A 27272-nucleotide genomic window follows, 5' to 3' on the forward strand; every position below is an offset into this window, starting at 1 on the left:
TAGTTAATGTGGCTGCTGTAAAATGTTCTTTGTACTCATGTTCAGTCAATTTCAAACAGTTGCCTCATGTAGCCAAATTATGGCATACTGTGCCTGCTATTTTCACTTAGACACTTTTTATTGATTTAAAATTAAAAGTAGATAAAAATTATCAAAATCCTTAAAACTCTTGCTTCTTTCAGCTTTTGCAGATGGTGTTTGATCGAGTAAAATTCTTAAGGAAAGGTGCAGAACTGAAGGCTTTGGCAGAAAGGGGTATAGGATATCATCACAGATGTTTGTTTGCCAAAGAAAAACAGTTAGTTGAAATTCTTTTTAGGAAAGGATTTATTAGGGTAAGTAAATATTTTCATTCTAACATTTGAAGCTGTGCCTACATCAAACTGAATAACCATATTTCTCATATCATTTAATTGAGAGAGAGGGTTTGAAATGTATCATTCAGTTTATTACCTCTTGTAAAATTAAAACAGTCCCTAAAAAGACACTTCCAAATATTACCTATGCTGATCTTAGAACAACGCTTTGCTTTTTCTTTCATAGTATCTAGGGAATTTTGTCAGCTGTTCATATAATTTTAGCTATAGACATTCTCTCAAGGGCTTGGACAACATTTTTGATGGCACTTTTATCAGATCTTTTCTCAAAATAGCTAAAAGAAGAGCAAGAATGTATCACTTCCTCACGGCCCACGGCATATCTTGGCAGAGTTCTTAGGTGTGTCACTTCTAAATGCTCTCTTATCACTGACAGTGGACAAGAGGAGGATTTCCTGAAATAGCTCCTAAACCAAACCATTGTTATGTTTTATTTATGTCCCATGAAACCCATGGGGATAGTCTGGATAAATTCACAAAGAGGGTTTATAAAATTACCTAGTAATTTAAGTCTTTAATACTATTTTAAAATAGACGCTTTCAAGTTATCCATATTAAATTTTTTGTAGGATGTGCATTGTGTGTTTGTGTGTGTGTGTGTGTGTGTGTGTGTGTGTGTGTGTGTGTGTGTTGAGAAAGAGGGGTATTAGAGAAAGAAAGTTTGAGTTTGAGATTGATTTTCCTACTCTGGGTATCTTTTAATTTTAATAAATAAATGTGAGGAAAATCTGACACCATAATTAAAGGGTATATCTGTAGTCTGGAAAAAAAGCTCAAAATAGATCATTAACAACTTTGCTTAGCTTTTCTCTTAAATAATAACAAGTTATTTATTTTAAAAGTCAATAATGGGACACACTCTTCTGCATCATCATGAATTGACGGGGAGAGGCACATCTATTTGAATCAGCATATCCTGTGTCTAAAATAGTACCTGTTAAATAGTAGTTGATAGATCATGATAGACAAGTGACATGGCAATAGTGATAGCTTTGTTACAAAGAACACATTTTTTAAAAGGCATTTATTCTAGTATATTCTAAATGTAATGTTCCTACCTTTTTCATTATTATTAAATACTTTGTTGCATTTTGACAGATGTATAAATCTCTGTTACAGAATAGAGAAAATTACCTCATATACAGAACAATTAACATTAACCATGGCACATATATGATAATCAATATAAAGAGAAAGAGAGGGCAATTAGAAATATCCAGCAAAATATGAAAAAAATAAGCCAAAGTGGATCATGTAGTAAACTTTAAAGTTTTCCCTACTCCTTTTCTGGTCAGTTGTCTTGGCAATTCAGGGAAGAAATGGAACTTTATTGTGCTCTTATTATTTAGACTAGAGGCCCAGCGAACCATGGGGGGAGTAGGATGGAGTGGGGGAGAGAGACCCTCAGCCCAGCCTGCACCCTCTCCAATCTGGGACCCCTTGTGGGATGTCCAACTGCTGGTTTAGGCCCCGGCGGGTTTGGGCCTAAACCAGCAGTCGGACATCCCTCTCACAATCCGGGATCGCTGGCTCCTAACCGCTCACCTGCCTGCCTGCCTGATCACCCCAAACCACCTCTGCCTGCCTGCCTGATCACCGCCTAACTGCCCTCCCCTGCCGGCCTAATTGCCCCCAACTGCCCTCCCCTGCTGGCCTGATTCCCCCCAACAGCTTTCCCTCACGCCAACCTGATCTCACCCCTAAATGCTTGCTCCCCTGTGCTGGCCTGATCTCACCCCTAACTACTCTCCCCTATGCTGGCCTGATCTCACCCCTAACTGCTTACTTCCCCGCACCAGCCTGATCGCCCCTAACTGCTTGCTCCCCTGCCGGCCTGATCACCCCTAACCGCCTCTGCCTTGACCCCTGCCATTGTGGCTTTGTCCAGAAGGAAGTTGGATGTCCAGAAGATGTTCAGTCGATCTGGTCTAATTATCTTATTACCCTTTTATTAGTATAGATATGTTAACACATAGAAATAACCTTCACAAATAAATTGTAGTGATGAAGTAAGCAATTGCCCAGGGTTGTAAAAATATTATTACGTTCTCACAGGGAAATTCCCTTTCTATTCTAATCATTTGTTAAAAAATATTTACTGAACACTTCTCATGCACCAGGTCCTCAGTGTGGGGAAACAATGCTGAATGGGGCTTGGGGTCTGGCACAGGCAAAGTAAACAAATAATATTACTTGAAGTAATGATTAATGCTATGAAGAGAAATACTGTAGGACAGGGAGAGAAATAATGATAACAGGGGTGGTTATTTTGAATATGGTAGGCCATACATTTCTTTTTGCTATTTGAGCAGAGAACGGAATAACCAGATAAAAGACTATTTGGAAAAGAATATTATGTGCCCAGCAAAGAGTGACTGGTATGATGGCCCTGAGCTGGGAATGTGCTTGATGTGTTTGTGGAAGAGCAAGAGTACCACTATGGTTTAATTGAAGTTCAAAATTCAGTAACTATATGGAATTTCATAGAAATCTTATTTTATAAGGTAATTGCTTTATTCTCTTTCTAGGTAGTGACAGCTACTGGGACACTTGCTTTAGGAATCAATATGCCTTGTAAATCTGTGGTTTTTGCTCAAAACTCAATCTATCTGGATGCTTTAAATTACAGACAGGTATTGTGATCTGCATTAATTCTCTCTTACATTAATAAAATATGGCCACAAAATAAAGAAAATATGAGCCTTTAGTTTACCAGCATGCTGCAATTTATGGGCTAGCACACCTTGATGTTTAGTCATGCTTGCCTGTCATTTTTAGCTGTGGTGTAATGTAAAGCTCATGAGTTGGAGGCTATGTGGCCATCACTATCCAGACATGTGACCTCAGGTGAGATATGCAAACGGCCAGATCCTTCTTATCTCCAGAATAGGAATAATAATTACTGTTCCATAGATTTGCAAGAATTTAAATGAAGTGATTTATAGGGAAGATACACACTGAAAGTATCCGTGAGCATTTCCTTGTTCATTCCCTGTGCACATGACATTGTTCTGTGGGTCTCTCTTTAATGCTTTCCTTTTTGCTGCTGATACATGATCTATTGGAAAACCCCTTTCATTAGTCTCAGAGAGTGGCATTGAATTTTTGCTGGGCAGTTTATTTTCCACTACCTTTCATCAGACATTCTTGTCCACCCCCTCCTAATGTAATAGCCCCTATTCTTTTTATTTCTCCCCCTGCTTCTAAGCTGTGCATGAACTCTCCTCCCATATCAACTTTGAGAACCTCATATTTAGGACTCCTGAGCCAAGGTGTTATGATATTTCAGATAATGAATTTGGAAGTTAAAATGTCAGGGTTTGAATCCTGGATCATTTAAAGGATGTCCTGGGTATTTGACTATGGGCAAGTTTCTGATATTCCCATGTCCCGGTTTCTGCATTGTAATATTGGGATAATGATTCAATTTATCTCATATAGTTGTGAGGTTTGTATAAAAAAAGTTTCAAGGACTTAGCACATTCTAAGCACTTAAGACCCAGAACTCATATAACTTCTGTGAAGAGTTTGTTCTTAACTTGCGTTTTACAAGTAGTGTTTCAGAATTTTACCTCACTCATGTATTTCCTCAACTTGTGCACCATTTTAATGGTGGTTTGTAACCAGTACACTTGTCTGCGAGAGAGTGAGAGATAAAAGGAGGAGGGAGGAGGAGATGGGAAGGGAGAGAACTGGTATAAGTTAAGCTGTAAATAAACTTGAGATGAAGGTCTGGTCTTTCTTCTTCGTTTTATTTATTTATTTATTTACTTGCTTGTTTATTTCTTCTATAGATTATACAAATACCTAGCACAGTTTTTGGCATGAAATTAAGTGCATAATAATGATAAACGTCTGATTTTCAGCTCTGTCCCCAGCCTTGTTAAATTTCCTATGGGCTACATAATTGGATTTTACGTGAAGTAATTTAATGGTGGCACATAGGCACAATTTTCTTGTTCCAACCCAATGTAAAGGCTTGCTTCTAAATATGACGTTAAAAGTGTGTAGGTAAATCTTACACTGTTATTCTCCCTGTTTCCAGATGTCCGGACGTGCTGGAAGACGAGGTCAGGACCTGCTGGGAGATGTATATTTCTTTGATATTCCGTTCCCCAAAATACAAAAACTCATAAAATCCAATGTTCCTGAGCTGAGAGGGCAGTTTCCCTTCAGCATAACCCTGGTGCTGCGACTCATGGTCTTGGCTTCGAGGGGAGATGACCCAGAGGACGCCCAGGCAAAGGTACGGTAGCAATAACTTGCAGCTCCATCAGCCTTCAATGCTTTGTACTATCCTGAATGATAAAGAATTGGGAGTGGAGGGTCTATGAGTTTGTTTGTCTCCTGTATCAATCGTAGAATTTGTAGCTGGATGGGCATTTGGCATCGCCCGAGATTATGGCTTCCGTGTGTGATAGGCATTGTTCTATAGTAGTTAAGGGTGCTGGCTATGGATTTAAAAACATCTGGATTAAATTCCTGTTTTCACCATTAGGAACAAAAATATTTTTTTAATGATTATTTTATAGTAAAAGCCTATTTTTCATAAAAAAAGTAGCCCAAATTCATCAAATAATATTTGGATAATGTAGAAAGTTGATAGAAGAAAACTATACCCATACCTAGTTCCTCTGTTCAAAGACAATTACATTATCATTTTGGTCATCTTAAGGTCATTTTTCTAGGCATAGGTGTGCATTTTTTGGGTGTCTTTTTTTTGGTATTTGGTTTTTAACACTATTTTATATTTATATTAAATTGAACTTCAGAACAAGGTTACAAATTTTCCTGAAGGTTTTATTTTTCAGATAAATATTTTCTGTCTAATCCCAGAATGAGAGATTTAAAATTCATAATGAAATAATCTTATTTTCATCTTTGTGAATGTGCATTGTGGAAGGGACCTGTTGGGTTTGAGTTCCTCTGCCAAGGGCTGTACCTCTTTAGATGTTCGGTCTTAGAAGACGGAGAAGACATGAGAAGTTATAGGCGTATAAGAGCATCTTTATTGCAGCCCAAGTAGCCATTGCTGCTAAGGAGCCATTTAACAAAGCACTTCTTGCCCTAGCTGGTTTGGTTCAGTGGATAGAGCATCAGCTTGTGAACTGAAGGGTCCTGGGTTCAGTTCTGATCAAGGGCACATTCTTGGGTTGTGGGCTTGATCCCTAGTAGGGGCATGTAGGAGGTAGCCAATCAATGATTTTCTCATCATTGATGTTTCTATCTCTCTCTCCCTCTCCCTTCCTCTCTGAAATCAATAAAAATATATTTAAAATTTTTTTAAAAAGCAGTTCTTGCTAACACAATAGCAAACACAAAGCAATCCTTGCTAATACAGTAGCAAGCATAGGAACCATCCTAGCAAAACAACCTCACCTCGGCTAGTCAGTAATACATCTTTCTTTACAATGAAGCCCCCAGTGTACGAGCTATATAGGAGCCAACCACAGGCTGCTCAGTGGCAACTTATAAACAAGCTCAAATAAGCTCGAACAAAAGAAGCTTTATGCCTAATAGTGACCTCAGTATTTGGGCTATAGAAAGTCATCCCTGTGCAGTGTATAGCTTGCTGCATCCCTGCTTTTGTAGCTGCATATAGAAAATTAGCCTTGAACACACTGATTAGGATTCCCACACTCAGAGTGGCCTTGAACATCATACACTGACTGATTAGGGTTCCCACAGGACCCTGTCTGCTCTGTATATTGTACAATATTGTAGGACATGGACTAATACGGTACTTATTTTCTTCCAGAACAATCCAAGAGCTATAAGCTTTTAAACTCAATTTGCATTTATTACCAGATTATTTGGCAGTATCATTCATTTCTGATTATTCTATTTTATATGTTCTGTTTGTTAAAGGATAGATATGCCATCTAAGAACATGGTAAAACAAGTAATATGAAATCTAATTGAATCCTATATAGTGCTGGTATATGTGCTATAATAGATATAGGTAATGTCTATCATATTTTATATTCTTTTATGTGGTGGTCAATCAGGTGAGGCTATTGCCAGAGGAAATGGGCTCTTGAGATGTCAGAGAAAAGAATTTCAGCGACACAGGTGTGAAAGTTCAAGCACAGTGGCAAGACTTATTGGGGTGAAAAGAAATAATACGCCCTGAGGGATGCAGAGGGCAGGCAGGCTCTAGTAGCAGCTGCCCCAAGGTTTTTGCTGATCTTCTATATATTTTCTGGGTTTCGGAAACAAGCAGGCTGTCTTTCAAACTATACAACCTGTTTCCTGGAGCTGTGCTGGGCCCTCTCTCTATCCGGTCCCTTCCCTGAATCTTGTTGGGCTTCCTGGCCTTAGCCTATCCGATCCTTTTCCCAGGCTAGACCCCTCCCCTTTATTGTCTCCAGTGTGGCTCCTACTGCGCATGCCTCAAAGTTCTGCTTCATCATCTGGCTTCTACTGTACATACGCCCAGCCAAGGACTTTCCCCTTTACTGCTTATCCCTGCCCCCTCTGTAATCCATTGTTCCCTGGGGAGATTGGACAGACAGTCTTTCTGCCTGCTTGGGACTTTGGCCAAGGATGCGCCTGTCCCCGGGGTGTATGTGAAGCTGTAGCTTCCCAGTTAATCAGGCTTAGCCAGTTTTGTTCCCTTTTTCTTTAATACCTACCTCGCTACCTTCGCCAACAAGGCCACAACAGGAGCCAAAGGAGAGGCTCAGAGAAACAAAGTATTATTCTTATAGGTCCTAGCCACAGGAGGCATAGCATGCCATCCGGGACTACATGCAGAACACACCAGGGTGGGCAGGAGGCAGAAGAGAGGAGCAAGGGGGCAGGCTTAGGCCACTGCCTTTATGTGAGTTTCCACAGGAAAGGCAAGACAAGTCAGAGTGAACAGTTTAGGATTTACTAATTTGAATAATTCCGAAGGCTTTGGGCTATGTGAGTGACCTCTAACTGCCTGGTCTCTGGCTCTGGCTCTGGGGTGATTTAGGGCAGGAGGAATATTGGCTTGGTATGTGAGTTAGGCAAGGGAGTAGGTGGGATATAAACTTGAGTGTGGTTGGTTTGCATAGGATAGGCATGCTTGTAGGCAACTAGTTATCTTTATGTATTACTAGACCTGGGAGGGTTGGTCTTTCCCCAGCCAGGATGGTTTTTTAAGATGTCAAAACATCATAATATACAGAACAATTTTAAAAATTATGTTACACCTATATTATTTAGGAATGTATCTTGTATCACCAACATGGTGTGACTTCAAGTATTCTTCTTTAAAGGTGCTGTCAGTACTAAAGCATTCATTGCTGTCCTTCAAACAGCCCAAAACCATGGAGATGTTAAAACTTTACTTTTTATTTTCTCTGCAGTTCCTGGTGAAAGAGGTATGATTGTACTTCTTTTTGTGAAATAAGATTGCTAAAATCTCTATTTCTTATCATGATGAACTAATTGTAGTCTTTAGAATGTTATATCCAATGATTAACATTACTTCTAATTTATATAATTATCAACACTGGGCCAGGTTATGATTATCAATCTCTTTTATATTAGCACTAGAGGCCCTATGCACGAAAATTGGTGCAAGAGTAGGCCTTCCTTCCTCTGACTGCTGGCACTGGCTTTCCTCTGGCACCCGGGACCATGGTGGCTTCCCCCAGGCTGGGCCCCAGCTTTGTCAGGAAGGACTTCTGGAATGACATCTGGAAGATGTCCGGTCTATTTGGTCTAATTAGCATATTACCCTTTTATTAGTATAGATTAATTACTATTTTAAACTGGCACTTATGCATTACTTACTGACTAATAAAAATGGTGAATTGAGTCAAACTAATAGATTATATTTGTTTTTTAGGGCTATCTAGATCAAGAAGGTAATCCGATGGGTTTTGCTGGACTTGTATCACATTTGCATTATCATGAGCCTTCTAATCTTGTTTTTGTCAGTTTTCTTGTAAGTGGCCTTTTCCATAATCTCTGTCAGCCAACCCATAAAGGTAAGCTTAATGTTTCTTGCGTATACTAAAATTAGCAATAGAGGCTGTAGTGAAGTTAGCATTTCAGGAATATTTTTTCTACCAAGAAAATAAAAGGTAATATTCAGATAATTTAGAGATACCAAATTAGGTAAAATAAACTTTTATATACCTACTAATATAGATTATATGTAGGTATATTTTGTGATACCTATTTTAAAATGTCAACTTCTTATTAACTTCAGTGATTCCTTGACTCCAAGATTCAGAACACATTAAATTATATATAATATTTTCATAAACATTTTATTTTAATTAAATTTAGTATATGCTTAGAAAAAGGAAAGCATTATGTTAAACATATTTGCTATTATTTATGAATATTTTCTCCCAACCTTTTTTTTAATATAACTGTATACTGTATTTAAATAGCTCATAGTATATTAATTGCATAATAGAATCTTATCTTCACCCTAAGTTTATTTTTGCCAATATTATGTTGATTTTTGTTAATTCCATTTGCAATGCCTGTGTAATAATATTACATTTAAATCAGTGTTTGATTTTTATAACTAAATAGACCCCTTAAACAGTGTCCTTGAGAGAAATGTTTCCCACTTTGTATTTAAAATTTTTAGACTTCCTAATGCCTGGTGAAGTCTGCCTTTTGCAACATTACTTTGTTTTCTATCATCAGTTGATAGAAATGCTCTATTTTGCACAATGGTTCTAGTTACTATATTCTGAACATGCATTGTTTGGTGAAACAAGGATACTCAGGAAACTGTCCTCCCAAAGGCTCTGTGAAAGGAGAAATAATTTTATGTTACAGGATGTGCAGTTTGTGTTTATTACTATGTGTATATGTGGAGAGGGCAGTGTATGTGGTTACAAACATGGAGATAGAAAGTTTGGTAACTTTATAAGGTAGATAACATGGCTATCACTATTTTGTAAATGAGAAAAATTGAGCCACAGAGAAGTTAAATAAATTGCCATGGTCACAAATTTTTAGTAAGTGTCAGAACCAAGACTCAAATATGAGTAGTCTGACTCCAGAGCCCAAGTTATTAACTTAGTGCCTTTTAAACCACTACAATATAATTCTTATGTGTTGTGATGGACTGAAAGTAAGTCAAGTTGACCATATCTAAATATGAATGGCAGAAAGATAAGGTAGGGAGAGGTTATCCGTCGGCTAAATTTTGTAAAGCCTTAATTGCTAGGCTGAGGAGATTGGATTCTGTTTATGATACACTGAGATATAATCGGAGATTGTTGAATAGGTGAGAGATGTGATCATAAAATGCTTTAGGAAAACTGATCATAGACTAAAGAGGGAAGAATCTAGGCAAGGAGATAAGGCCATTCATGGTTAGAATAGCTAAGGTCCCACGTAGAGTGGGAGTAGCAAGAATAAAAAAGAAGGCATAGACATAAAACTGCCAGCAGAAGAATCATTCCTTAGTTGCTGCATTTGTCAAAAATTTTAGTTTACATGAAATGAAATACAAAGTAATATTCAATCTAAACATCAAATATGGTGTTAACATACTTTTTTTTACATTTGTTAACAAAATACTTTGTTTTATGTAGGCTCAAAATATTTTTCTCAAGATGTTATGGAAAAGCTCGTGTTGGTGTTGGCAAATTTGTTTGGAAGAAGATATATTCCAGCAAAGTTCCAAGAAAGTACTGTCAAGTTTCATCAATCAAAGGTAAAAATTTATGATTCTAATAACACTAAATATTTAAGATCAATAAATCCTACCATAAATGATTCAACAGCAGTAGAATTTTGTGAAATGTAGGATTCAATTGTTTTATATACAAATAATTTTTTCTTTCTGTAATTCATAAATTTCCTCCTATAAATCTATCAAAAGATTAAATGCCTTGAGGAAAATATAGGATAAAAAACTTTACTCATGTTTTCTATTTGAAAATTCCAAATTATAGTATTTAGTGGCCAAAGGAAAAATGTAGGTTATTGTACATTAAATGAACTAATAATTACTGTCATTGAATCTACAGTTCTCTTAAAATTTTTTTTTATCTGGAGGTATGTCTGTGGACAGGAAGTATATGTTATGAGCTAGAAAGTCCTTCCTGAAGAAAAGATTAGAACAGTCATCTAAGAAATCATTTCTTGACTCACATAAACTAAAAACAGGAAAACCCTTTTGCAATATTATTTGCAACATTTTCTTGATCATGATTTCCTATAAAAATCAACATTAAATACTGTTAGTAATGTACTCCACTAGAATCTGAGAAAGTGGGATGGGCTGGTTATACCATATAACTTTAGTAAAAGGTGAGAAGGAACAAAAACAGAAGAGTTCATCTACATTGTCTAACCTTCAATGTCAAATTACAAATCGTATGCCTCTCAGAATGTTCTCTAGACCAGTGAACACAACTTTAGGCACAACTATATTAGCTTCACATTTTTATAATCACAAGTACATCATAGAACTATTATTTAATATTTTGTTTAAATTAATAAATAGTTAACTTCTAAAATAAAATTCAGTATCTCTATTCTTACAAAAAGTCATCATTACGAAAATACAATAAAATATGGTTTTGAGTAGAGGTCTCCTCTGTCTCTCTCTTTTTTCCTTAAGTATTATTGTAAATTTGTGCACTTTTAGGTAGATGACCGTCACTCCTATTGTAAGGGAGAGCTGTGAACATAATGAGGATTAGATTGGCTAAAATGATAAAATGGCAAGAACTTATCCAGGGTGTGATAGGAATCTCCAACTAGGGTTTTTCTTCCAAAGAATTTCTCTATTCTAGAAATGAGTTGAAAATTGTATTTAGCATATGCAGAGAGCCTCTGCTATGCCATAAAAAAGCAAAACATACACACACACACAAAACAGAAAAACCAACCAATAAAGCTATTAGTAATCACATCCGGCTGGAGTGACAGACTAGAAACATGAAAGACTTAGTGAGTTTTAACCACTGAACATTTATAGGGTACCAGATCTTCACGAAATATTGGGGCACTGAACCAGTTTTTTTTTGTAGTCTTATAGGATTTCTTAAATGAAATCTTATTGGAAGGAGGGGTTCGACATTCATTTATATGTTTGTATCCCCTTCAAGACATATTTGAGCCACTTAGGGCTGTAAGATATAAAAGTAAGTGCGGAAAGAGGTGGATTTTTGGCAATCTTTTAGGGCTCAGAAGACGAGTGCGATCAGCCTCATACTAAAATCCTAAGAGGACCATGATGTAAAAACAGAGATAAATCAGATAGACTGAGACTTATTAAAAATGGAAAAAAGAACCAACCCACTTCAATCTACACTTGGACTGAAGTGATAATGCCTTCATTCACTTGCCCAAACAGAAAAGTGGTAGAACTCATTCTGGTGGAAGATAACATCATTTAAAGCCTTTCATGTCCTCCTAAAACATTTTCTGGGGTAAAAAGTAAACACCAAAAATATCCCCCAAATGAAAAAACACACACAACTGAGTAAACAAGAATATATGACCAATTTACCAGGAAGGAAAGCAGACAATAGTAGTAGACACACAGATGATCCAGATACTGGAGTTAAGATAAAAGGATTTTAAGTATAATTAATATGTTCAAGAAAATAGGGACGAGATAGCTAAAAGTGATGAAAGGATGGAGAATTTCACCAAATAATCAATGGACATTACAAAATTGAAAAAAATATAATATCTAATTAGAGCTGTAACTGGTTTGGCTCAGTGGATAGAGCGTTGGCCTGCGGACTGAAAGGTCCCAGGTTCGATTCCAGTCAAGGGCATGTACCTTGGTTGTGGGCACATCCCCAGTGGGAGGTGTGCAGGAGGCAGCTGATCAATGTTTCCCTCTCATCAATGTTTCTAACTCTCTATCTCTCTCTCTTCCTCTCTGTAAAAAATCAATAAAATGTATTGAAAAAAAATATCTGATTAGAATATACATATCAGAGTCAGAATCAGTAAGTTGATAGACAGCTCAATAGAAAGTATTCAAACTATAGCACCAGGAGGAAAAAAAATGAAAATAAAAGCAGATAGCATAAGGGACATGTGAATCATACTCAAAAGGGTTAATGTTATATATGAGATATCCTAGAAGAAGATGAAGGAGAAAAATGGTGGGGAAGTATTCAGAACTAATAGCTGAAAGTTTTTCTGAAGCTGATGAAAGATAGCCCTCCATAGTTTCAAAAGTGTAGTCAACTTCAAGAAAGATAAATATAAATAAGCATTAAACTAATACTAATGGAAATAAAAAACAAAGAGAAAATCATAGATCAGCTAGAACTGCAATAGACATTTCCTTGAAAAGAGCAATAAGATTGATAGCTGACTTTATAACCAAAATAATGAAAGCTAAAAAAAAATGAGAATTTTTTTCACTCCTGTTTATTTTCATATATAATGTATACTTATACTTAACATATGTCCTAAACATAGCTTAAAACAGGGTAAATATATTGTAGCTGATTTGATAACATACTAAGTAGATATACATATGTTTACCTTATTTTTTAGGATTATTGAGGTATAATTGATACTAAAAATTGCGCACTTTTAGTGTATATATCTTAATGAGTTCGAAAATATGAAATATACAGACACTCAATCTGTCATCTCCACAATTTTTCTTGTGCTTTTGTGTGTGGGTTTTTTTTTGATAGGAACATAACATGATACTTATTCTCCTAATGTATTTTAAAGTGTACAATACTGTATTATTAACTATAGGTACTGTGTTGTACAGAACGTATCTAAAACTTATTTATCTTTCATAATAGAAACTTTATATTCAATGAAAAACCATTCCCCATTTCCTTTTCCACCCAGCCCCTGGCAACCACCATTCTGTTCCCTACTTTGATGCATGACTATTTTAATAATTAGAATTATGTAGTTATTTGTCTTTTTATGATTGGCTCATTTTACTTAGCATAATGTCCTCTAGGTTCATTCATGTTGTTTCAAATGGCAATATTTCCTTTTATTAAAGACTAAATGATATTCTGTTGTATGTATGTGCCACATAATCTTATCCATTCATCTACTGATGGACATTTGTGTTGCTTGACTATTGTGAATAACGTTGCAGTAAACATAGGGATCAACATATTTATTCACGATCCTGATTTCAATTTCTTTGTATATATATACCCAGAAGTGAGATTGTTGGATCATATGGTAGTTCTATTTTCAATTTTTTGAAGAAACCTCCCTATGTTTCCCATAGTGGCTATACCAATTTACATTTCCCACAACAGTGTCTAAGGGTTCTGATTTTTCTACATCTTCAACTCTTATCTTTGTGTGTGTGTGTGTGTGTGTGTGTGTGTGTGTGTGTTTTGTCTTTGATAACAGTCATCCTAATAGGTATGAGATGATATCTCAGTGTGGCTTTTATCTGCATTTCCCTCATAATTAGTGATGTTGAGCAACTTTAACACACATGATGACTGTTTGTATGCCTTCTTTGGAGTAATGTCTATTCAAGTTCTTTGCCTCTATCACATAGATGGTTTAGAAATATTTTCTCCCATTCTGGAACTACCTTTTCACTTTATTATTTCCTTTTCTATGCAGCGCTTTTTAGCTTGATATAGTTCCACTTGTCTATTTTTTGTTTCCTATACTTCTGTTATTATATAAAAGAAAAGTATTGTTAAGACCAATATACCTATATTTTCTCCTATAAGTTTTGGTTTTAGGTGTTACATTTAAGTCTTTAATTCATTTGAGTTTATTTTTATATAGAGTGTATGGTAAGGGTCCAATTATATTTTTTTTTACATGTGTATATCAAGTTTTGCCAACACCATTTGTTAAAGAGACTCTCCTTTCCTCATTGTATGTTCTTGGCTCCCTTGTTAAAGATCTGCTTAACACATATCTATTGATTTGTTTCTGGACTCTCTATTTTATTACATTGATCTTTATGCCAGTCCTTATGCTGGTACCATACTATTTTAATTACTGTAGCTTTGTAATGTATTCTGAAATGAAGTGTGATGCCTCTAGCTTTGATCTTTTTTTCTCAAGATAAGTTTGGTTATTCAGGATTTTTCATGATTCCATATGAATTTTAAGATTGTTTTTTTCTACTTCAGTAAAAAACACCATTGAGATTTTGTTAGGAATTGCATCAAATCTGTAGATTAACTTGGAAAGTGTTGACATCGTAACAGTTCTAATTATTTCAATCCATGAACATGGTATGTCTTTTCATTAGCATATCTGCTATAACTTCTTTCATCAGTGTTTTATACTTTTCAGTATAGAGATGTCTCACTAACTTGGTTAAATTTATTCCTAAGTATTTTATCCTTTTTGATGCTATTGTGAATGAGATTGCCTTCCTTTTCATATACTTAGTGTACAGAAACACCACTCAATTTTAAATGTTGATATTATATACTGCAACTTTGCTGATTTTGTTTATTATTCTAATACTAGAGGCCAGGTGTACGAAATTCGTGCACTGGAGGTTGGGGTTCCCTCAGCCCAGCCTGCCTCTCTCACAGTCCGGGAGCCCTCAGTGGATGTCCTACTGATGGCCACAGTCTGGCAGCAGAGGCTTGGAGCAGGCGTCCCATGTGTGTGTGTGTGTGTGTGTGTGTGTGTGTGTCCACTGGGGGTCTGCCCCCGGCCACACCATGGAGGCTTGGAACAGGCGCCCCTCTGTGTTGATCTCTCAGGCTCCTGGCCTCCACTGCATGTTGTACTCTCCCTTGAGCTATGGCCAGGATGGGGGTGCTGCTTGCAAGCCAGGCTTTCCTGCTCCCGGATCGCCATGGCGACTGGGGAGTAGGCTCAGCTGGGGGCTGCCCACAGGCCGGGCTTTCCCGCTCCCAGGTCTCCATGGCAACTGGGGAGCAGGCCAAGCTTGGAGCTGCCCGCAGGCCAGCCTTGCTCTCCTGCTCCCGGATCCCCATGGCGACTGAGGAGCAGGTCCAGCTGGGGGCTGCCCGCAGGCCAGGCTTTCCTGCTCCTGTATCAGGCCCAGCTTGGGGCTGCCCGTAGGCCAGGCTTGCTTCCCTGCTCCCGGATCACCATGGCGACCGGGGAGCAGGCAAAGTTTGGGGCTGCCCGCAGGCCAGGCTTGCTTTCCTGCTCCCTGATCAGGCACAGCTGGCGGCTGCCTACAGGCCGCACTTTTCTACTTACTGATGGACGGATCACCACAGCGACCCAGGGCCCAGCGGCACTTTCCTGCTCTCCAATAGTCATAGGGTCTCGGCTGGGGGTGGGGCTTAGCAGTGTGGGGCTTAGGTGGCACGGGGGTCCTGGCTGGGGGCTCAGGTGGCACACAGGGGTCCTGGCTGGGGGAGGGGCTTATGCCCTGCTGCCCAGGGCTGCACATGGGGCCTGGATGGCAGCTCACGCTGTCCCGCCCTGCCTGTAGTATAGGATAGAGGCCTGGTGCATGGGTGGGGGCTGGCTGGTTTGCCCTGACAGGTGTCCCGGATCAGGGCTGGGGTCCCACTTGGGTGCCTGGCCAACCTGGATGACGGGCTGATGGCTGTTTGCAGCTGGTCACACCCTCTTCAGGGTGGGGGTCCCCACTGGGGTGCCTGACCAGTCTGGGTGAGGGCCTGAGAGCCGTTTTCAGGCTGGAGGGCAACTTAAGCTCCCAGCCTCTCCTTTTTTTCTTTTTTTCTTTTTTTTAAAATTCTGGGGTTTATTTACCTTCTATGGCTCTCACTGGAGCTGAGAGCCGGGTCCAGCTCTGAGGGCTGAATGCAGGTTTCTGTGTTTGTTTGGCTTCTATAATTGAAACTCTGTTGCCATCACTGCAGCTCTAAGCTCTGAGGCCGGCTGGCTGAAAGCAGGTCTCTGGAGCTTGTTTAGCTTCCATAATTGCAACATAGTTGCTTAGAGTGCAGCTCAGAGGCTGGCAGGCGGGGAAACCTTGGCTTCCTCCGTCACTAGAGCAAGCAAGCCTCCTGTTCGCTTCAGCTGCGTGGCTGCCGGCCAATGTCTTGGTTGGCAGTTAATTTGCATATCCTGCTGATTAGCCAATGGGAAGTGTGTTGGTGTTATGGTCAATTTGCATGTTTCTCTTTTATTAGCTAGGACTAGAGCCCCAGTGCACAAAAATTTGTGCACTGGTGAGGGGGGTCATGTCCCTCAGCCCCACTTGTGCCCTCTCACAGTCTGGGACCCCTCAGGAGAAAACGACCTGCTGGCTTAGGCCTGCTCCCGGGTGGCAGAGGGCAGGCCCAATCCCTAGGTGCAGCCCCTGGTCGGGCTCACAGCAGGGCCGATTGTGGAGTTGGGGCGCCGCCCACTGTCATGCACAGAGCAGGGCAGATCGGGAGGTTGCGATGCCACTCCCAGTCGCTCTCAGAGTAGGGCCATTTGGGGGTTGGGGCGCCGCCCCCTGTCACTCATGGAAGGACCGATGGGGAGGTTGTGGCTCCACGCCATCACACACAGAGCAGGGCCCATGGGGGGGGCTGGAGCGCCACACCCTGTCACACACAGAGCAGGGCCAATCAGGGGGTTGGGGAGCTCCCCCCTATCAGGCACAGAGCAGGGCTGATCAGGGGGTTGGGGCACTGCCCCCTGTCACCCACAGAGGCACCGGGATCATCAGAGCCTCCCAGCACCTGGATCAGCGGAGCAGCGAGGCCTCCCAGCACCGGGATCAGCGGAGCAGTGAGGGCTCGCTGCCCTGGTGTCAAGCAGAGCCTCAAGGTCTCCCAGCACCGGGATCAGTGGACAGGGGTGTTGAAGCTCCATACCCTGTCACAGAGCAGGGCCGATCAGGGGGTTGGGGAGCTCCCCCCTGTCATTCACAGAGTAGGGCCGATATGGGAGTTGGGGCACCCCGCCCTGTCACCCACAGAGCAGGGCGGATAAGGGGGTTGGGGCGCTGCCCCCTGTCACCCACAGAGCAGGGTGGATCAGGGGGTTGGGGCACTCCCCCCTGTCACATTCATGGCAGGGCCAATGGGGAGGTTGCGGCTCCACCCCGTCACACACAGAGCAGGGCTCATGGGGGGGTGGGGCACTGCACCCTATCACACACAGAGCAGTGCCTATCAGGGGGTTGGGGAGCTCCCCCCTATGAGGCACAGAGCAGGGCCGATCAGGGCATTGGGGTGCCGCCCCCTGTCACCCACAGAACAGGACCGATCAGGGCATTGGGGTTCTCCCCCCTGTCACACTCAGGGCAGGGCCAATGGGGAGGTTGCAGCTCCACCCCATCACATACAGAGCAGGGCCCATGGGGGAGTTGGGGCGCCGCACCCTGTCACACACAGAGCAGGGCCAATCAGGGGTTGGGGCACCTTCCCCTGTCACGAACAGAGCAGGGCGGATAGGGATATTGTGGCCCCGCCACCTGTCACACACAGAGCCGCAGGGCAATCAGGGGGTTTGGGCGCTGCCCCCTGTCACTCTGCTCCAGGGGCCAGGAGGCCTCGCGGCTCCGCTGATCCCAGTGCTGGGAGGCCTTGTGGCTCTGCTTGACACCGAGGCAGTGAGGCCTTGCTGCACTACTGATCCTGGTGCTGGGAGGCCTCGCTGCTCAGCTGATCCCGGTGCTGGGAGGCCTCGCGGCTCTGCTTGACACAGGCAGTGAGGCCTCGCTGCTCCGCTGATCCCGGTGCTGGGAGGCTCCACTGATCCCGGTGACAGGACGCCTTGTGGCTCCACTGATCTCGGTGCTGGGAGGCATATTACCCTTTTACTATATCGGGTAGAGGCCTGGTGCACGGGTGGGGGAAGGCTGGTTTTCCCTGAACGGTGTCCTGGATCAGGGTGGGGGTCCTCCTTGGGTGCCTGGCCAGCCTGGATGAGGGGATGATGGCTGTTTGCAGCTGGTCACACCCCCTTCAGGGTGGGGGTCCCCACTGGGGTGCCTGGCCAGTCTGGGTGAGGGGCTGAGGGCCGTTTTCAGGCTGGCAGGTGACTGAAGCTCCCAACCGCTCCTTTTTTTCTTTTTTTTCTTAATTCTGGGATTTATTTGCCTTCTAAGACTGTCACTGGAACTGAGAGCCAGCTTTAGCTCTGAGGCTCGGCTCCAGCTCTGAGACCTCGGCTGCTGAAAGCAGGGATCTGTGTTTGTTTGGGTTCTATAATTGTAACACTGTTGCGGTCCTGCTCGCTCCAGCTCTGACCGCTGAAAGCAGTAATCTGGGGTTTGTTTACCTTCTATAATTGCAACATTGTTTCTTAGACTGCAGCTCAGAGGCTGGCAGCGGCAGGCGGGGAATCTTGGCTTCCTCCTTCTCTGGATCAAGCAAGCCTCCTGTTCGCTTTAGCTGCCTGGCTGCTGGCCGCCATCTTGGTTGGCAGTTAATTTGCATATCCCGCTGATTAGCCATTGGCAAGGGTAGCAAAGTTATGGTTAATTACCATGTTTCTCTATTATTAGATAGGATTGTAATGTGGTAGAATAATTAACAAAATGAATCCAGTGAGGTTTTCATAACCTTCACAGAGGAGTGAGGTTTATTCCAGGCATAGAAGTATATTTTGCATTGTTGCTTGCTCTCCAAATATATCACTAGATTTGTTTTGAACTATTCACAAGTCTACTTCATTTGAAGCCATGCTTATATTTAAAAAGTGGTTTAGATGAAGTATCATGAAAGCATATTTTTAGGAGCAAAGTTATTGGTTTTGATAAATGCAAATGGAAACTAAAGTGAATGTTACCTTAATTTCATAGATGAAGGAACAAAAGCGTTATAGTGTTAAAGAAATAGATAATTGAAGAATCATATTGCAATGATCTTTGGCCTTCTTCCAAAATTTCAGTTTTCAAGGAATGTATGTGGACCTCTCCACAAAATACTTCACCATTTTGCGTTCTTGATCTCCTTGATCATTTAGGTGTTCCTTGAGGATCTCCCTGAAGATTTTAATGCTGCTTTACATGAATATAACATGCAAATTACAAAGGACTTTGCCTCCTTCCTACTAATTGTTTCCAAATTGGCTGATATGAAACAGGAATATCAACTTCCATTGTCAAAAATAAGTAAGTATATCTATCTTCATTGTGGAACAACTTAAAACATAAATAATCTTGCCTAAGAATATTTTATCCCAGAAGAAGAACAGAGCCCTGGCAATATCAGGCTGTCTTAGAATTAGAAGGTTCCTTCTGCTTTCCAAAGAAAGAAGTTATTAAAAATTAAAAGGGCAATGGAGATTGAAATTCAATAGAGTCATTTATAAACCATCTTGATTAAAGGTTGCTTTTGGGATAAGCCTGAAGTAAGAACATCTATGAGATGAGGAGAACCTAGAAACTATTTAGTCACCTTTTTTCCCTTGAGAAGAAATAAACATTGTGTTAACAAACATTGACTCTTAGCAGATACCTGGATGTATACTTTGGCTCTGCTACTTATTAGCAGTGAGTCCTTGGACAAATGATCACCATATTCATGCTTCAATTTTCTCAACAATAGTATTATCTACTTAGTTTGAGTGAGGTTTAAATAATTAAGGTAACATATGTGAATATCTTAAAACTGTGCCTAGCACATAGGCACACACTATTAATCTTTGCTATTGTGTTTCACAAGCTATTAGATGGAACTCTTCTTCTAGGGGAAAGTAAAGAGGAAATAAGTTACTAGGATAAAGGGAATGGGTTGAGCTGTGGGTAGTAATTTCCTGATTATGTTATATCCTAACATCCTCAATTGAAAAAAATTCAAGGACTTGTAGCTTTCTGGGTCTATTAAAGTGGGAAGCAACATGAACAAAAGCAGATAATAACAGTGGTGCACTGTGAGCATCTCAGAGGAGGCAAAGTGAATATCTTGCCTCCATTATAAATTGGAGCCAATTTTGAATGTGTAATCTGGTACTTTGTAAGAAAAGGATTGGAAAAAATATTTCCAATCCTACTGATAGTGGTTACTTGGAACACCCTGTCTAGATAGATTTTGAGGACAAATCTGAGCTCGGTGGGAAAAAGTACCAAGAAAATAACAATAATTATGTGTTAAAGAGCATAGAATTTAAATTTAGTCTTTGCCCCTAGCCTGTTTGGTTCAGTGGACAGAGCATTAGCCTGCAGAGTGAAGGGTCCCAGCTGTGATTCCATTCAAGGGCACATGCCCTGGTTTCAGGCTCAATCCCCAATAGGATGCATGCAGAAGGCAGCCAATCAATGATTCTCTCTCATTGATGTTTCTATCTCTCTCCCTTTCCCTTCCTCTAGGACAGTGGTTCTCAACCTGTGGGTCACGACCCCTTTGGCGGTCGAACGACCCTTTCACAGGGGTTGCCTAAGACCATCCTGCATATCAGATATTTAAATTACGATTAATAACAGTAGCAACATTACAGTTATGAAGTAGCAACGAAAATAATTTTATGGTTGGGTCACAACATGAGGAACTGTATTTAAAGGGCCAGAAGGTTGAGAACGACTGCTCTAGGAAATCAGTAAAAATATATTTAGATTTAGATTTTTATTACATGTTGATCAAAACAACTAATATAAAATATAAAACAAAATTTTGTATTGATAATAATATTAATAGCTAACATTTACTGAATATATTCTGTGCCAAGATATGCTATTTACCTTGTATGATATATCTTACTCAGTCTTCATAATGATACAGGTTCTGGAAAATTGCATGGTCCAGAGCAGGTACATAAGGCTTGATAATTTGGCTAATTTTAAAAAATGAATTTATCCCAACCTATTATGGCCAGATTTCACAGGGAAAGAATGTGAAGACTCCCAACTTGTGTCTCACTTGATGAGCTGCAAGGAAGGAAGAGTTGCTATTTCTCCATTTGTTTGTCTCTCTGGGAACTCTGATGGTGATTTGCTTCAACCAGCAACTCCAAGCCATGTAAGTAGAAAATGGGGTTTATAAATAAATGGTCTTTAAGAAAAGAATGAATTTATATCTCTAGGCAGCTTTCACTTCATGTCCAAACTGAAAATAGTAAAAGAATCCAGAGTTGCCCTAACCGGTTTGGCTCAGTGAATAGAGTGTCAGCCTGCAGACTGAAGGGTCCCAGGTTCAATTTCGGTCAAGGGCATGTACCTTGGTTGCAGGCACATCCCCAGTAGGGAGTGTGCAGGAGGCAGCTGATCGATGTTTCTCTCTCATCGATGTTTCTCTATCCCTCTCCCTTCCTCTCTGTAAAAAAAATCAATAAAATATATATATATATATATATATATTTTAAAAAGAATCCAGGGGTGTCTACAGGAATATCCAGAAAACTGTGCTCTTAGGCCAGTATGGTCTGTTTCTTAGTACTGGCCTGAGGGACCCTGCTCCACTATATAAAACTTCCACGACCATCACTTGTCTTCCATCCTTGAAGAATCTAGGGGATACTGACACAGGCTTGCTATGAAAAGAGCACATAAAATTACCTTTGGGCTTTCCCAGTATTGCTATAGTTGCTGTAAATCCCATATACATTCTGGATCACTGATGCCCAAAATGGAGTACAAAGAACTTGACATACTTGGAATATGCTGAATAAATAATCAGAATGTTGAAATATACTTTCAGAAATATAATTTATATCTTAATACAAATTTTGAGAAAGAAAATAAATTTTGTTACATTTGATATTATGGAATGATACTGATATCTCAACTCCATTTGATTCTAAAATTAGTCTTCTATCATGTAAAATAGTCTGATATCACTTGAAAGAGTTTTTTAAAACTATAGAAACCCTCATACATTTTAAATGGACACAGACATTTTTATTATTTATTTAAATAATTTCTAATGATGTAGTTTGAAGCTTCCAAAAAACATTTATATCTAAATAATAAAAGGGTAATATGCTAATTAGACCAGACAGCCAAATGACTTTCCAGACGTCATTCTGGATGTCTTTCTAGACAAAGCCTTGGTAGTGGGGGTGAGGCAGAGGTGGTTAGGGATGATCAGGCAGGCAGGCAGAGTGGTTAGGGGCAATCAGGCAGGCAGGCAGAGGGGTTAGGGGCAATGAGGCAGGCAGGTGAGTGGTTAGGGGCAATGAGCAGGCAGGCAAGTGGTTAGGGGTGATGAGGCAGGCAGTTGAGTGGTTAGGGGTGATCAGGCAGGCAGGAAGAGTGATTAGGGGCGATGAGGCAGGCAGGTGAGTGATTAGGATCCAGTGGTCCCAGATTGCAAGAGGGATGTCCAACTGCCAGTTTTGGCCAGATCCCACAGGGATACCTGCAGGATTGGGCCTAAACTGGCAGTCAGACATCCCCCGAGGGGTCCTGGATTGCGCGAGGGTGCAGGCCAGGCTGAGGGGAACCACCCCAACCCCCACCCCCCCAAACCGCAAGATGAATTTTGTGCACTGGGCCTCTAGTGTTAATATAAAACCATTGCAACCCTTGCCAATTTGGCTCAATGGATAGAGTGTTGGCCTGAGGACCAAAGGATCCTGGGTTTGATTCCAGTCAAGGGCACGTACTTTGATTGTAGGCTCCTGCAGGAGGCAACCAATCGATATGTTTCTCTCACATCTGTATTTCTCTCTGTCATTCACTATCTCTAAAAATTAATGGAAAAAAATCCTCAGGTGAGGATTAAAATAAATAAGTAAATAAAAATAAACCATTGCATCCTTCTTTTTAAATGTATAGAATGGAATAAAAGTCCAAAGTGTTTTAATACCATAATTTTCAAGTTAAAAGAAGTGTTTCAATGCCATAATTTTCAAGTTAAAGGCAAGTTAATAATTAAATTTTTAATGATTTAAAATTTGGTGTAGTTCTCTTTCTCTTGCAGTTGGATTCTGCATTTCTCCACACAATTTTCCTTCAATGTGATCATCCTAATGAAGTCACCCTATCTCATATTTCTTAGCTGAAATAGTATGTAATTCCAAAGTAATGGTTATTTTCTGTTGATTACAGAAACTTAGATAAAATATAAATTTTGAGAAGTAATTACTAAAAGTAAATTAATTATTGTATTAGAAATGTATATATTAATGAGATGAATGAGGCTATTTCTTTTTTAATTAGTCCATATAACTATGAATATTTAGTTATTTTCAGAAAGAGTCAGGGTTTCAGCATCAAATCTTAATTTGAATCCTGAGAAACCTTATTTAAATAGATAAGTGGTAGAGATGGAACAACTTTTGTTATAACAATAATACACAATTCTTCTAAAATCTTCTGAGTTCTATTTCCAAAATCACTGAACAATCATCAAAAATACTTTAATGTTCTTTTCATTAACAACTTGATTAGATCCACCTTCAATTTTGTTGAATTCAAATAATTGAAGATGATCTAATTTAAAAAATGTTAAGCAGTTTTTAAAGTCATTCACTTTCTCAATAGGAAAGCTCTGCACATTTTAAAACCCTAAGGAAATGTACAACAGTAAGTTGGGGATGCTATTTGTTTTATATAATGAGAATAAAGCATTTATGAAAGCAGCAGGAAAGAAACTTATTTTTACTGATAAGGAACATGATTTAAAAACAAATTGTAGGGGGTTTGGAAGACTGGGTGAAAATGGTGAAGGGATTAAGAAGTATAAATTGGTAGTTACAAAATAGTCACATGGATATAAAGAACAGCATAGGGAATATGGTCAATAATATGGTAATAACTATGGATGGTGCCAAGTGGTTTCTGAACATATCAGGGAGACCACCTTATAAAGTATATGGGTGTCTAACCACTGTGCTCTGCACCTGAAATGAATACAAAATGATATTGAATATAAACTGTGAGGAAAAAATAAAGGAAGTGGTGTCTGAGGCAAACAAACAAACAAAACGACAACAACAAAACTAAACCAAACAAAAAAGCCCAAAACAAGTTGGAGTCCATTGCTCCAGATCCTGCATGAAGCTCTTATGTGGATAGCTCTGTAGAGCTTTACCCCATATGAGTAGTGTCTTATAATAAACTGCCTTTGAAGAATGAGGATTCTGAGTATAGAAATAATAAAGGAGTGCATGTTAGCTTATAAGACCAGCACTTTTATGAAGATTTTCCCCCCTGTATTTTATTTGTGCAATCACAAACAGTTACTTACCTAAGAGATTTTGGAATAATTTTATTTCACATTGAAAAAAGATATTAATTTTTAAGTACTATAATTTCCACTTATTTTTATCATACAGTTAATTCAACTTAAGAACATTATGTACCATTCACTTTTGTTTCCTTGTGCGAGATTTTGCATGTCTTTTGAAGAGACACTGGCACAGATATAATAGGATATAATGTCTATGTCTTACTGCCGTGCAATCACCATCAATTAGCAGTGATCTTTTAGGTACAGGGCATGAAGTGCTTGATGTGTTTGAGAGAAGGGGGCAGGTCTATTTCATCTATTTTGAAGCATCTTGCTCTTATGAATATTTCCAGTGTATTGCTTAATGTAATATAACATGCCCTGTGCCTTATCCAACTTGCTTTATACAAACCTACTTTACTAGTGTAAGTTATAATATCTTAATACATATTTTGCTCTATTGTTCATTACATTCTACTGTCTTCCTAAATATGCATACATACATATCTTTAAATGGCATAGAGGTAAACTATAAGGCATAAAACTAATAATAGCCATGTGCTCCTCCTCTATTTCATTCACTTATCTCTCCACTTTCCTTATGATATCAACTGTTCTAAACTTTGCGTTTTTATTTCTCCTTTAAAACGTCAGATACCAAAATCTCATTTCATTTTTTCTACTTTTGAATTTTGTAAAAAGTGAAGGAATACTTACTGTGGTCTCCTAGAAGTTGCTTTATACACCTAACACTATGCCCATAAGATTCATTCATGGGCATAAAGCTCTATTTTATTTTTGCTACTTCATAATATTTCATAGTGTGGAAGTAAAACAGTGTATTGATCTATTCTCCTGTAAATAAATGTTTGTGTTTGTTTCTAGTCTTTATAATTCGTAGAGTTACTATGAACATCTGGTACACATGTGCAACAGTTTCATTTGAGTATAAATTTTCTGGAGTTTTAGGGTCAAAATGATTATCTAGATCATAATGGAATAAAAATATCCAAGTGGATGTTACTAATAGTAACTTTCTAAGCTACTACCAAGTCATTTAGAATGAAATTGTACCAGTTTACACTCTTACCGACTATATAGTAGCGTTCCTATTGGCCCCGCAAAGTACAGTTTTCAAAAAAAAGAGCAGACATGGAAAACTCTTGATTTGCTTTCTTCCTTTACTTATTTTCCTTCTTTTCTTTCTTCCTTCCCTTTCCCCTTCCTTTTTATTCTAGTAATTGGATTATAAAAAGTGTTAGAGTTGTTCAATTGAACTCTTCTCCTGAGACATACAAGGTACAAGCTCCCTGATGCTGTGTTTATAAAGATATTTCCTGTACCAATTAGGATAATGACGAATTTTTCAATTAGCTTTCCTTTCCTAGTGAGTCTTGCTGTATTCTAGGCTGGGTGGTTGAAATTGCCATCAATATGCTGTGCAGCAATAATGTTCATAGATGGATCCAAGCTATTTTCTGGGGTTGCTTCGGGTAGCACACCCCAGTGTGTATGAAAGACACCCTCTTCCCTCACTGAAAGAGTGTGCTTTAGAAATGCTGGTTTAAGGAAGTAACTGAAAAGCACAGTGTAAGAAATTATAAACTTTAATTATGAATGAATAAATTAAGAAAAATTGTATTTCTTCAGGTCATTCTGCGCACAATTGGTATCAGTCATGCTCAGGCTCCTGTGCTTTGGCCGCACAGATTTGATAGCCAAGGAAGAAGAATGCCACTTAATGCTTATGCACTTGATTTCTATAAGCATGGTTCCTTGACAGGATTAGTCCAGGACAACAGGTATGTTTTAATTTTCTCCGTGTAAATCAATACCTGTTTCTCTACCTCCATGTCCACATCCCTGCCCATGTCTACCTCTTTCTTTCATCTCTGTTTCTATATCTATGTCCACCTCCATCTCCATCTCTAGGTTGATCTCTGTTTCCATATCTGTATATTAAATGAATGAACTTAATGAATTTTAAGCCCCGAATCTGGGTTACTGCACACTTGCATTTGCTTTCCACACCCTGTAGGACAGCAGCTTTACAAAGTGCCCTCTTCACTCCGGGATCCTCTGGGGGAGGTCAGAGAGCTGTTTCCTGCCTGATCCTCACAGGCCAGGCTGAGGAACCCCACTGCCAGAGGTTACCTCGCTCACTCTACAGACTCAGACGCTGGGGAGGGTCCGCGGGAAGTTGGCTCCAGGGCGTGTCCGGTCCTTCTCACCCAGTCCCGCCCCACTGGCCACCTTTAAATTAATTTCCTTTCAATGTGCACGAATCCATCACTAGTACAAATGTAAAAATATATTTTTATTAAGTATCCTATTTATTCATTATTAGATATTTTGAAACTGACAATAATAATTACAAGCTCTTCATGATAGAACTATATAGAAAGTATATAATTCACACATTTGAGGACTGAATAAAAAAAGACAATTGTTTTAGTTCTTAGGCAGGGAAACCATTTTTAAAATAGTAAGCAGGAATACATCCTCTTGAGTTTACCTCAGAATGGGGAAATTGGCCCAGGCAGTGAGCACACAATCAGGAGTCAGTATGCATTTTACATAAAATTTTGAACAGTCCTTATTAAATTAAAGAATTTGCAACTTCTAATACTCTTGAGAAATAGTAATCATTTAAAAAATAAAATTCACTGTTGTAAATAAAGCAGCCATGATATTAGTAAATAATTTATTTAGTTCTTCCCATTTGAGTGTCTAGCTCTCATTCACTCTGTTGAGTTTTACTTTCCTACTTTAGATTTCTCCTGAAGTGGTCAGACTCTGATTTTTGTTAGTCATCCGTGGCTGTGATACTTGTTATTGAATTCATAGTCATCATTTCCACAGGTTAAATTATCTTGGGAGTCTGTGGTAGAAATGATTCTGGTAAATACCTCTTGGAAGACAAAAGCAATCCATTATTATTGATGAATCTAAC

General features: G+C 39.5%; 1 protein-coding gene across 3 annotated transcripts in view; it reads left to right on the plus strand.

Moving 5' to 3' along the window:
- Positions 1-27272, plus strand: part of LOC132235396 (probable ATP-dependent RNA helicase DDX60) — a 107781-nt gene that overhangs the window by 75569 nt on the left and 4940 nt on the right. For all 3 annotated transcript variants that reach the window (XM_059697679.1, XM_059697678.1, XM_059697680.1), the window contains 9 exons: positions 183-335; positions 2906-3010; positions 4423-4623; positions 7625-7729; positions 8200-8341; positions 9917-10038; positions 19176-19323; positions 21024-21166; positions 25970-26121. In XM_059697679.1, coding sequence (XP_059553662.1) covers positions 183-335; positions 2906-3010; positions 4423-4623; positions 7625-7729; positions 8200-8341; positions 9917-10038; positions 19176-19323; positions 21024-21166; positions 25970-26121 — 1271 coding nt within the window. The remainder of the gene's footprint in view (positions 1-182; positions 336-2905; positions 3011-4422; positions 4624-7624; positions 7730-8199; positions 8342-9916; positions 10039-19175; positions 19324-21023; positions 21167-25969; positions 26122-27272) is intronic.

The sequence above is a fragment of the Myotis daubentonii genome, chromosome 5 (genome assembly GCF_963259705.1).
Source record: "Myotis daubentonii chromosome 5, mMyoDau2.1, whole genome shotgun sequence".
Taxonomy (NCBI): Eukaryota; Metazoa; Chordata; class Mammalia; order Chiroptera; family Vespertilionidae; genus Myotis; species Myotis daubentonii.